The 12,435-nt window shown below is 41.0% G+C and overlaps 1 protein-coding gene across 8 annotated transcripts in view; it reads left to right on the top strand.

Annotated features, from left to right (window-relative positions):
• The window catches only part of p120ctn (adherens junction protein p120), a 141,253-nt gene that overhangs the window by 88,966 nt on the left and 39,852 nt on the right, over positions 1 to 12,435 (top strand). For 6 of the 8 annotated variants that reach the window (XM_075672625.1, XM_075672619.1, XM_075672620.1 and 3 more), the window contains 4 exons: positions 2,509 to 2,580; positions 6,587 to 6,747; positions 9,738 to 9,812; positions 11,869 to 11,913. In XM_075672625.1, the coding sequence (XP_075528740.1) occupies positions 6,731 to 6,747; positions 9,738 to 9,812; positions 11,869 to 11,913 (137 nt within the window). In that variant the 5' untranslated portion in view covers positions 2,509 to 2,580; positions 6,587 to 6,730. The remainder of the gene's footprint in view (positions 1 to 2,508; positions 2,581 to 6,586; positions 6,748 to 9,737; positions 9,813 to 11,868; positions 11,914 to 12,435) is intronic. The other 2 variants (XM_075672621.1, XM_075672622.1) reach the window with 2 other exon arrangements.

The following is a 12,435-nucleotide window of genomic DNA, read 5'->3' as shown; positions in this document are numbered from 1 at the left end:
ATCGGGCGTGGAGGACATAGAGGCACCCTACCAAACCAACCGAACCCGCTCACAATCGCCCTACTCCGCGGAGGGGCCGCGGAGGTAAATCTTTATTGAATGGTAACAATATGTTTCTTGTCGCCGTGGACCGCGCTTAGAGGCAGGAATGTAGTCTGTGGGCCAGACTTTCTCGGTGCCGAATTGCGCAAGTGCCTGGCAACGCCGGTGTTGCGCGGTGTCGTTTCTTGCACGGTCTTGTGCAGCCTGCCGGCACCTAGGGAATTCCTTTCCGCTACCGGTGCGCTGGGAGTTCACGTCAGTAAGCACTACCCGTTTAGACACTTTGTTTTGCTTAGCTGCTAGCACGCGTTTCTTTGTTTAGTAGGCTTTCGTTGGTACCTGCTGCGAGTGCCTTCGTTTCGGTTTTTAGTACGGTTGCGTGGATATTCGAAACTAACCAATTATTTTAAAACGACCTAATGTGAAACTCTGGTTATTGATTCTCGATCTGCCAAACAGCGTAGCAAATTATCGGAAGCAAGACAACAGTAATGGTTTCGATGCAGTGTGGAAACGAAATGGGTAATGGAAGCTTTTTTAGGTTTTACAGTGGAAACATACATTAGAAACCGAAATTTTCCTGTGTAGTCTGTCATTCTTTTCTTTTTCTTTTTTTCCCCCAATGAATCATGTTGAAACGAACATCTTTGGAGTTTTTCTCATTCCACAACTAATCTTTTTTTTTTTTCACAACCATTTGTTTATGGAAAGCTACCCATTCAGCAGCCATTTTTCTTGAAATGCTTCTTTGCAAGCTGGCTCTGAAGTTATTGTGCTTCTATTATTGCAGTTTCATTTTAATGACAGTTAGTGATGTGTTTAAAATTGATCCTTTGTTCCTGATAGTTTACCTGTCTTGTTAGCATTGCTCATACAGGCAATGTACCAAATTGTACTGTAATAGATATTCTTGCTGTAAATGTGTCTTGATTTGACTTTTCAGTATTCGATTTATACTTGGAAAAGTTGATATTCGTCCACTTCTAGTTTTTAGGCTTGCATGGACGAGAGCGTGCACTGACAGCCTCCGAACACGTATTTTTGTAGGTGTTTATTGTGCAGAATTAAAAAAAAAAATTTGCTGTGGCAGTGGCATAATTGTAGTCCTTGAATGGGTTTACTTGAAGTGGCACACATTACTTACACGAGAAATGAAGATACATAATTGACTAATGAAAGGAATTCACTAATTAACATTATAATAATTTATTTTATGCCACATATTGCAATTTACAAATTGTAGCCAGTCAGTTCGCAAAGCATATTCACTTAAAACAAATTTTCAGGGTGACACCAGTTTTGAGGTATTCATATTCATTGCGACAAAATACAGGGGGGTTCCTTTTGCGCTTCAATTCATAAAACAGTGTTTTGTTAAAAAAGTACGTAAAGTAGCAGCGCATTTTTACCGTAAGTTTCATGGTGCATATCTTGAAACCTCATGCCATCGTTCGAATTTTTTCTAGGGATATATGCCTCGCAAGCTCACCAGATACAATTTCTTGGTTACAAAATGTGCGGTAGAGTAATTAATGAAAAGCCAAGTTGATGAATTTTCATTAATTATTCAGTTATGTATTTAGATACCTCATGCAAGTAGTGTCCACCTCTTTGAGTAATCTAGTTTAACAAGCAGAATTATGCTGTGTGCCACAGGTAGTTTAAAAATTCTTTATAGTCTTAAAAGAAACACTCAGTATTGTGGATTAATAAGGTGGACAGTTTTCTAGGTACCATTGCATGTTCTGGTAGTGCACATGGGAGGCGTAACGATGATGCTTACGAATGCAAGAAAAATATATACACTTCTTTGGCTATGGCCTCTAGGACAAGAGACATGCCGCTATGACAGTCTTGGAGGCCATTCCTCTTTGACTAGACCATGCTTCTAGGTTCTAGAGCAGTAAGTTTCAATGAGGTTTGATGGTTTGTTAACATGAACCATAGCTATAAGCTAAGTTTGTGGCAGTGAAGGCCAATTTAGTTGTGTTTGTCTCTTTTGCAAATAGCTACTCACACAGTGTTTGACACTTGTCTGTGCCTTTACCGTACATGTATGTTACACAAGTGTTAGGTTTGTTTCATTTTCTCTATTACATTCTTCAAACATAGCAGTATTTCTAATGCCGCATGGTGTGTTGAATATCAGACCGACCACACGTAGTTGCACATAAAAAGTTCATTTGATGTATTATCAAGGCCTTTTGCTTTGTTTTAATTTCTGCTTTACTTATGTGCATCCTGACCAGTTGCTCCAGCTTGGTCAGATTCCAGGTACAGCAGTAAAGTATGTTGCTGTAGTAACCATTCTATGCCTTAATCTGCAAACTCTTGTAATGATGTTGTCTATCTCTAGCCATTGCTTAGCATTTGTGCTCCCTACGGATTCTTGTGCGGGCCACTGAATGGATGCATTGAGCAGTGTCCTAACTTTAGCATTTCCTTTTTTGTCCTTTCATGGTGCAGGAGGCCCAGTTTGAGTTGCTCACAAGGCAGCTGGAAGCGGAGCGCCAGACTGTTGCCACACAACTCGAAAAAGTGAGCCCACATCACCTTCGTCTGCATTGATAGTTGCATTCCATCACATTCATTACTGTGATGCTTTATTACCATGAGCGATGGTACGAAGCAGGTGTCTGTATTCTCCTTTGGTAACTTTGCATGCTGCCACATTTGCCGTGTGTAACCATGCCGTTTTGTTGAGAAGAAGCATCACCATCTCATTTCATTTATTTTCTCCTTAAGGCCCCGAGGCATTACATAGCCGAGGGGCTTCATTTCATGTGACAATGCCAGAACAAATAACAGAACAGCAGAAATAGAAAAATACAACTGTAAGAAGGGTAAACTTGTGATGGTAGGGCTAAAAAAAAAAAGAAAATGTTTGTTAGAGTAGGGGAGGAGTATGTTTTGGAACTGTAGGCAGGATGGTGAGGTAACATTTCCTGGAATTATTTATGGTCGGTAAGTCATATAAGGACATGATCTGCTCATACACCCGCATAGTTATTTAGATGGTTGTACTGATATTTCGAATTGCACTTCATATGACGAGATGGGAGACATCGAACGCTTTCTTTGGTTGTACCCACAATACCATTAGGAGAGAGATGTTCTTGAGAACCTGCAAAAGAAGGGCCCTCTGCAGGTGTGCCTGCAACAACTTGTGTTTCTAAAGGTCGGCTGTATAGCCTGCAAGGAAGCTTCACATATTCTTCTTGCATTTAAGAGGAAATTATTTGCTGTTGTGGTGACAATGTAAGAGATGCTCAGGTGGAGAAATTGTCAGCCTCGGTCTCAATACCAAAGATGTTTAACATGTTGCCACATTACAACCAACAGTGAGAGATGTATACCATGAATCATCGCTTCGGAATAAAACAAACTGTGCCTGAAGTATGCAGCTCATTGCAATGAGAATGCCAGAAAGAATGAAAAACTGTACAGGACATGGCATCATACTCTCACCTGAAGTCTTTTTTGAAGACAATGGCTTGTATGTATAAGTAGGTGACAAAAAGCAACGAATTTGCAGAAACTAACAAACTATGAGCAGCGATACTTGGCATATATGAATATAAGTAATGTGGTGGAACTTTATGATGTGTCGATTGAACACACATGCTTTTGAAATACCGATACTCTTTGAATGATAAGTGCTAAAGGGGCACGAATGTATTCTTCATTAGGTCTTGCAATATGAAATGTTTGAGTAGTGAGCTTTGTAATACAGTCTCTATGATGCATGGTCTCCATGTTTTGCCAAAAGACGGGAGGATCTTGTATATCACTCTCGTAGTTTCCAAGAAATAAACATGGACAATCTAAGAGAGACATAATGAGAGATATTATTTGTATTTGTATAAGTGAGGGATTCCTTTAACATAACCCTGCAGAACTTAATTGTAAATGCTAGTCAATGAAGTGTTATAGCTGTCAAGTGTGTTGGGCTTGCTGCACATCTGTTGATGTTTACGTTAATCTTGTACATTTTGATTTACATGCTCTCACAATGTTATCAGCAAAACAAGGATAATGAAAAGTATAGCAACCTTTTCTTAATAAATAGCCATGCTCTGAACAGGTGTTTTAAACAATTTATCATTTTTTGTAATCAATTTTAGCATACAGACTCAAAATTTTTTTGTTCAGCTGTAATGCTTGATGATTGTCGAATGCATAGTATATGCATAGTATATGCAAGTCATCCCTATTCATAGCTTCACAATGACTATGTTAACATAAATAATTTACAGCACCTGTATGTACAAACATTAATTATACTTCAGAGCAGATGCTTTTGAAGCAAAGTATAACATTGGAAAGGCAGACAGCCAAATGATGTTGCATTGTTGTACAGTGTGTAGCTAATATTTTAGCCTTTAAAAAACACACATATCAAAGCTTCTCACCAATTGTCTAAAAGCTCTGTCCCATTTTCATATAAAGTTGCTGTTGTCGGGGTTCCTTGCACTGCGCCCTATGACATGTGCAGTAGTATATTGTTTTTTTTTTTTGCTTGCTTTTAGGTCTGCCTTAATGGTATCTAAAGCTAACCATGGCAAAAAAATTGACTAATACATTATATTCAAGTTTCAATATTGCAGGATTATGCTATAAGAGTAGTGGCATCAGAACTAATAAATGAACATGGACAATCTAAGAGAGACATAATGAGAGACATTATTTGTGTTTGTATAAGTGATGGAATCCTTTAACATAACCCTGCAGAACTTAATTGTAAATTCTAGTCAATGAAGTGTTATAGCTGTCAAGTGTGTTGGGCTTGCTGCACATCTGTTGATGTTTGTCGAATGCATAGTATATGCAAGTCATCCCGAAGATTGTCGTGTGCATATTTAAATTCAATTCATTCATACCACTTTGGCTGAGAAGGAAAATATCTCACGCTCTTTTTTACTCGCGCATGTCCTATAGCATGCTTGTATGGGGTACAAGTGAAAAGAACTTAGACAAATTATTAGTTCTACAGAAAAAAAATTGCTCCACCTATCTGAAATCTATTACGGTGACCTGAGGGAAATGTCTAGCAACCCTCTGTTTAAAGAACACTGTATACTCAAAGCGAGACAAGTCTACAAAATATAAACTAGTACTACTTCACATTCACAAAAGCAAGCTTAACTTTTCTCCAACACATGAAATTACGTTCAGATGTTCACTGTGTAAACAGCGACTTCAGGTACCTGCCACAGGGACAGGGTATGATAGAGCCCTGACTAAATATTGCATGCCTCTGCTTTAAATCCTGTCGGTGAAAAAATAAATTCTTACCTCTCAATAACGAAATTCAAGGACCACATCAAAGAACTCTTTGTGAATGGGCTAATGTAGGCAGTCAATATTACATTGCATGCGCTACTATTGACGTCTATTGGCTTATGTCTGTACTCATGCAAATCATGTATATAATGCTTTCGAATTCTTAGATCTTTTGGTTTATAAGCCAAAAGATCTGATATGTCGCACACAGAGATGGTGTAGCCAGTATACTTTTCTTTTGTGTATGTTTATGTATTTTTGCTGCTCCTTATATTTGTATCATGTTGCATTGAATAGCACTGTTTTCTAAATTTCCTTCTTGTGTTCTAATGTCACCTAAGGCATGTCACCTCATAGTGAAATCCCATCAGGCCGAATGGCCTTTAGCTTCACTTCGTTTCTCTGTATGTATCTAAAGAAAATATACAATTCATTCATTATAAAACCTATTTTCTTCCTGCCATAAAATTCATATTTCATTGCCTTCCTGCTGCTGTGGTATACTCAACTCTTCTCATTTTGAGGCAAAACCATCTCAGCCTCTCTTCCTTTAACTTGACTGCAATGCCTGTGCCCTTGTGTGCTGTGGTTCTGAACTGTGTCCTTCCTCATATCTTCATGCATTCACTTGAGCACTTCTGTTTTGCAGTTTCAATTTCTTGAATTTAAGGCATCATAGAAAATAATTTCATTTCCTTGCAACACTGAAGGTCGATGCATGGAACTGGAAGGATTCCTGTGATTGAGGTTGTGGCGTGACGTCCGTATGCCTTCTTAAAAATCTGCAGAATCGCTAGGCAGCTTGTATTGATCTCGGAAGTTCATGCTATCAGCATTTGGTTAAAGCCAACTTCCTCACTTAGTTATTCCTACTACTGTACTGATGCATACTTTGTTTCACTTTCAGTGCTTGTGTGTTGTTTTATTTTTGTTTATTTGCATTCTTCTTATTTGTTGAGTTTGATGTGTTTCTTTCTGTGCCTAGCATGCACTTGCTGTCTTATTGACGCATTTGCTGCCAAGAAGTTTAGGGCTCAGTAACTCGTCAAGCTCTCTTGAGTTTTTTTCCCTTGATGCCCCTCTGCTGTTCCGAGCAGTTAATAACTCACTCATTCATTCATATGGTAGTGTTGGCCTTTCATCCATTCTGGTTACTTGAGTTGCAGAGAACTCCCGAAATCTTTTTTGCGTGCATTTGTGCTGTCTGTTTTCAGCTGACAATGTCGTCTGCTGCTTCAATATTTTCGTTTCCCTGCCGCAGATCAAACTTAGGGACCGGGACGACGCAGTGAGCGTGTCTAGCGTCTCGGTGAGTGGGTCTGCCGAGGAGCCCCCGTACGCTTGGAGGCCCCCGCCTCCCCAGGTTGGCAACTTTGGAGGTGACGACCGGGAGACACGGCCCAAGATGACCGATTCACACCTGTGAGTTGTGCTGTGGCGTCCACTCTTGCAGTGGGACCAGCATTTACGCTACACTTTGTAGTAACTGCTTGTTGCCTGGGAAACATGTTTGCATGGCCGTGTGCATGCAAGTTGAAAGGCGTAGAGGAGTGCGTAGCAGTGGCTTTGCATTAAGCACCTGAGTAGTCTTGCTAAGTTTTTATTGTGGGGAAGCACCTGCTTTCTTCAATTTTTTATTTTGTTTGAACATCCGCAGCAAAAGTGATTCCACCTTGTTTAAAAGCTCAAGGTCAAGAAAGTAAGAGGTGGATGGGGACAGAGAGGACACACATCAGGGCTAACTCTAGCAGATAGCTTTATTCGAAATGAGGCACCATCGTATGAGCCGACATGAGTGCTTGTGTGAACAAGCAGAGGTGCCTGCCTTGCCTTACTTAATCAGATTCAGTAATCAGCATTCTTTTCCAGCTAGGAAAAGGCATGTAATGCTCTCGTCACTTGGGAGACCTTGTCTTTCTTTAGTTACTGCTTCAATATTCTGCAGTGTAAGAGTATCTCTATCATGGCATGACTGCCCTTCACCATATTTTCTGCGCTTGTGCTTTTAAACATGTCTAGCCTAAAAGGTTGAATGTCAACATTTGTTGACTCGGGCAGGGAGAACATGGTGAAGGGCGTGCAAATTGTTATTTCACAGTTGATGACGGAGGCATTTTAATGAAAGTATCAAGCTTCCAAGCCTACTGTTGTTATAGTTCATTTATGGCATCAGCTATTTAATAGCTGTACATTTGTTCAGTCATCATTCCTACCTTTGCATCTCCAGCACATCATGTCATAATTTCGAAAGCAAAGGGTGTCCTTGACTTAAGGAATATGACAGGATCCTTCGCAAACTAGAGGCATTTGTTGCTCTGGAACATCAAGACCACCTAATTGCTGTAACTTGCAGTGCTTGTGCAGACTTGGTTTCCTTAGTGTCAGCTATATGTGTAACACTCAGTCTTTCTGAGTTTACTGTTCTTGAAGCCTGACTTTTCAGTTTCTGCCATGGCAACAGCTTGTGCAAACACTTAGCTTTGGAATCAATTTTTGTCTTTTCGTTTATATTTTTGTGACGTGTGCAAGATTGTGCTCACCAAGCAGTGCTCAGCGTATAGATAGCAATATGACAATGATGTGTGAAAGGGGCATATGATTGAGGATCACCCATTGGATATTGCTCACTTAGAGATGCCTTTTTTTCATATGTTAATCTTTTATTTTGTGAATGCCAGCAGGGAACTGATGGTATGTGACCTTTGAGCTAACAGGGCGGCCATGTCAGCACTCAGTATAGCTTGGGCATTTGTTGGCAGGTAAAATTGGCAACATTTCTGTTAAAGTACACTAGGGGGAACTGACTAACTGAGCTTTCAAGTTGCTATATATATTGCTAGACAATGGATTATGTTTTTCTACACTCCATTTCACACTTCACAGGCAACGTTGTGGAGGATACCCAAGTAGTGTGGTGATAGAAGTGTCCCTCTGTGCCTTTCGCGGCGCAGTTGCTTTTGGCTTGCAGTTCCTTCTACAGAATAACTACTTCACATATTATAACTACAACTTCCGGACATAAGGTTACGTCGAATCACATATTATTTGTGCACATTTGTGCTTGCAGTGGGAAACCTACTGTGTTTTGGTCACAAGCGGTCGGCACTGTAGCTGCCGGTTGCAGAAGTGGGCGAGTCTGCTTGTTCGACGGTAAACGGTTTCACATCTGTGATGTCTTCCATGTAATAATTACATATTTTTCAACATAATAAAGTATGCAAGCAGCAAGAGAAGTCGTTCTAACCTTCATAGTGTTGCCTCCTGCACGGGGAATGGAGTGTAGCTTGTACAGTTTTTGTGTGGCTGTTTTAAATTGACTCTGCGGTGACTGGAAGGCCACGTTATAGACCCAGTAGCAGAAAAGTAGTGGTGCAGTGTGTGTGTGGCATCTACTAGTTGCGAGAGGGAATCGCCTAGTGTTAAACCAGAGCTGTGAGCAGTATCAGGGGCAGCTATCAGTCACAGCAGTTAACTGCTTGTGGCTTTGCATACAAGGCTAAGGTGTAGGCTGTCCTAATTTCACTGACAGCTTACTGTGGAAGCCTGCAAGAAAAAGGGAGTCATAGAGGGCATACTCAAGCAATGCTGTAGCAATCAACATCACAGAGTGCTACCCCCCACAACTGTAGTAACTTTAATAACATTCCCCAATTCATGTAATCGTGATGCTTTGAGGTCTTTACTGCAGTGCTTTCGAGTAGATGCTGAGAGTGCTTGGTTGTAAGATATAAGTCGGTATTGCAGAGTAATGGTATCGAAGAGTGGTGACTACTTCAGTGAAGGAGCAGCATTGCTGTTTGCTTTCTAGAATCGCTGCGCAATGTCAAATGAATTTAAGGGCTTACTCCCATGTTCTCAAACAAGCGTTGACTCAAAACTTTTCTTTGACCTTCCACCAAGTAGAGCACAGTGCCACCCCTTTACCAAACAAGATGCTGTGCTTCAGAAACGCTCCTCGATGACTCCTACAATACCCAGTTGTCTGAGAAGCACATCACCAGCCTGGTACTTTATGTTTACCACAAGGGCAAGGCTACAAAAGTATTGCTCTAAAGCTGCCGGGAAGTGCCACTGAAATCAGTAACCACTTTAGAAGAGGGGGAGCACTCTCTTGTGTCTGCATGGAGTGTTAAGTGTGGAAATGTTCTAGAATATGGGGCCTAGCTCCCATCATGGTAATAGCCATTAAGCCATAAAAAAATATGGAACAGAGTTGGCACAGCTCACGCTTCTCACTCTGCAACCTTGCTTCTTTTTGTGTGCCGCCACCTGATCGTTCCTCTTTGTCACTTTCCTGGTTGTGACATCGCTCACGCTTTCACACCTCCTTCCTCCTGCCCTCTGCTTTGCTCTCCTGCCCCGTTTCCATCATCTCCTGCAATCACCCCCTGCCTTGTCTTTCCTGGCCACAGCATCATTAACCGAAAGACGGAATCCAAAGAGGAAGAGCACCTTGTGCGCACTGAGCTCGTCGAGAAAGTGCAGAGGTTGGTGTCGTCACTGCCGAGCCTGCAACCTCTCGCGATCTGTGAGAGTTTCTTCGCTCTTGCCCAAGACAAGGTCTCTGTCGAGTCAGCAAGTTTCTCATCCATGTAATGGGTTTTACCTGTGGTAAAAAATTAAGGCAGATTAACAGTGCAAGCAAAATACTGCATCGAAGCTAAGCGCCGGCCAACTTTGTATATGGCCACCTAAGACAAAAACAATTGAAAAATATGCACATGCCGGATAAGATGCAAGGCATGCACAGGACGAAAGCTGCACTAGCAGCTGAACTTTATTGTTGTCATAAAGTCGCATGTACAAGTACAAAGCAACATAGCATGGGATAAAAGAAAACGGGAAGAGGAATGGGCACCGTTCATTTATTTGGGTGCTCGCAGAAATTTTAGGGAACTTGTCTGCAGATCTCTTGGGTTTGTTGTAGTCCAATTCGGAAACCAAGTACTCAATGCGGAAACAACTTTGTATGTTGTAGATTCTTTTAAAGCAAAGTAATAGTAAAGAGCACGATAGGTAGCCGATAGCTTGACTTTTTACTGACAGTAACAAGAAGGCAGGAAATGAGGTGTGCCCCGGAGCTTTAGCTACACTTGCAAAAGTTTTGGCAGAGTTTTCTCATTTGGGCTTACCAGGCATTGTGGCAGCTGGGAGCATCTGATTGTACAGGTTTTGTCTGCCACTCTTCTGATTATGAACTTGCTTCAGTTCTCTTAGATACAGCTTGATGCTAGCATTAAACGATTTGTGTGCCACATTGTACACCCACCAAGTTTTAAATGCATTCCGGCTTGTGAGACACTTGCAAACCGGAATAGCATGGCGCGGCTGTAGAGGCGCTGAAAAGCAGAATCTCTTTCACATTACTTTGTTTTAGGCAAGAGTGAAGATACTGTCACCTGACTGTGCATGCATGTTCCTTTGCTTTTGTGCTTTTGCTCTTCTTGCATGCGCAAACACACACCTCAGTGGCTGGCTATGTCTCTCCTACATGGTGTTGTACGTATATAAAAGAGCCCTGGCATGAAGTTAAGCTATGGTGTCCTCGTTATTAAATGATTTGTGGGTTCTAATTTATTGCACAGTATATCGAGAGCCATGTTGCCTACAGTGTAACAATTTGTGTCTAAAATTGTGCGGCTGCCTAACGTTATCAAGTTCAACCAAGGCAATGCACAGAGTTCTACTAAACGATGTAATGTTGCATGTGTTTATGTGTCATTTTTCATGCTCAATGTTGTGAGACAATAGTGAGCATTATGCTACGACGACAGCGCTATTGAGGTGCCCCTTGGAGGTTATGTTAGACTGCATTCTTCTAGCAGCTAAAAATGAAACATACTATTGCAAGTGGCTTCATAACTAAGTACCTAATACAGTTTTCTTACTCTGTGCTAACATACTGCATTAGGGAGCACTTGTCAAAGAAAGAAAGCAAATAGCAAAGAGAACATCCAAAAAAGTCGGCGTCCGGGACCCTCGCTACATTACATCTCGTGCCTGCATGTTAGCAGTCACATTTTCACTATCTGGCAGCCAGTCAGCAGCATTTAGAGTAATGTACTTGTTCTAAATCTTATTTGAGTTTGGAAAAAGTCAGCTGACGTAAATGTGTCGGTGCAGAGAGCATTTGAAGGACACCTTTGAAAACGGTTCATTTTGTGTGAAGGGATTTTAACCCATGACATTCAACATGCCTCATGAATGCACATTTCCCTCATAAAACAGTTGGCTAGCTCATCCATTGTGAAACTTAAGGTGCACTTAAATTTACACTTGCAGTTGAAGTGTGTTTACAGAGGCAACTCTGAATTTACTGTATCTTCTTTTGCTATTGCATTAATATGGTATATTCATCATTGGCCTGCAGTTACCATGATTGAATTTAGAAGCATCTGGTCTAATAACTGTCAGAATCGCTGTTACTGTCAGATTTGCAGTGCGGTGTTCTTTGCTCATGACTTCAAATAGCGTGTTCCCAGAATGTGTGTTTGGTAAAAGTGTCTGTTACATAATGTTTCTGTCAAATTTTACTCTATGTAGGCGCTACTATCCTGATCAAACAACTACAGAGTATCATCGCTACATGTAAGTTTGAAACAGTTGGAGTGTACCTGTTTGTGTATGTGTCTGTGGTGAATGTACTTTTGAAGCTTGAGTCATAGCTCACATGCTTGGTAGTGGGCCTACCTGCATGTATGGTCCTGTGTTGCTATTAATTCTCATACCATACTTTAGTGCCTGATGGTGCATCCAATGGTTTTGTTAAGTACTTCAGTACTTTTATTTTATGACTGTACCATTAATAGAAGAGGCATGCTTGCACATAGCTGTCATGTTGCCTGTTACCGTGCTGCACTTGATAGTTCTGGTGAAAAGTTGTGGCTGCTGAACATGTGAAATTTGTACGGTGTGCCGATTAACAGTGTGCATTGCGCGCGCAATGGAGTAAGGTAAATATTTATTGATTCTTTTCAAGAACTTGAGTGCACGAACTGCTGTTATTGCAGCAAAATCTTGTCATTTATGCGCTTACTGGCACCATATGGTTAATGAGATGAACTATATCTGTTCTTGATTTACATATGTACATGTCAGGGCAGTTGCATT

This window comes from Dermacentor variabilis, chromosome 10 (genome assembly GCF_050947875.1).
Source record: "Dermacentor variabilis isolate Ectoservices chromosome 10, ASM5094787v1, whole genome shotgun sequence".
In the NCBI taxonomy this organism is placed as follows: domain Eukaryota; kingdom Metazoa; phylum Arthropoda; class Arachnida; order Ixodida; family Ixodidae; genus Dermacentor; species Dermacentor variabilis.
Note: the sequence above shows the minus strand (reverse complement) of the source record. Positions and strands in the feature narration are given on the sequence as shown.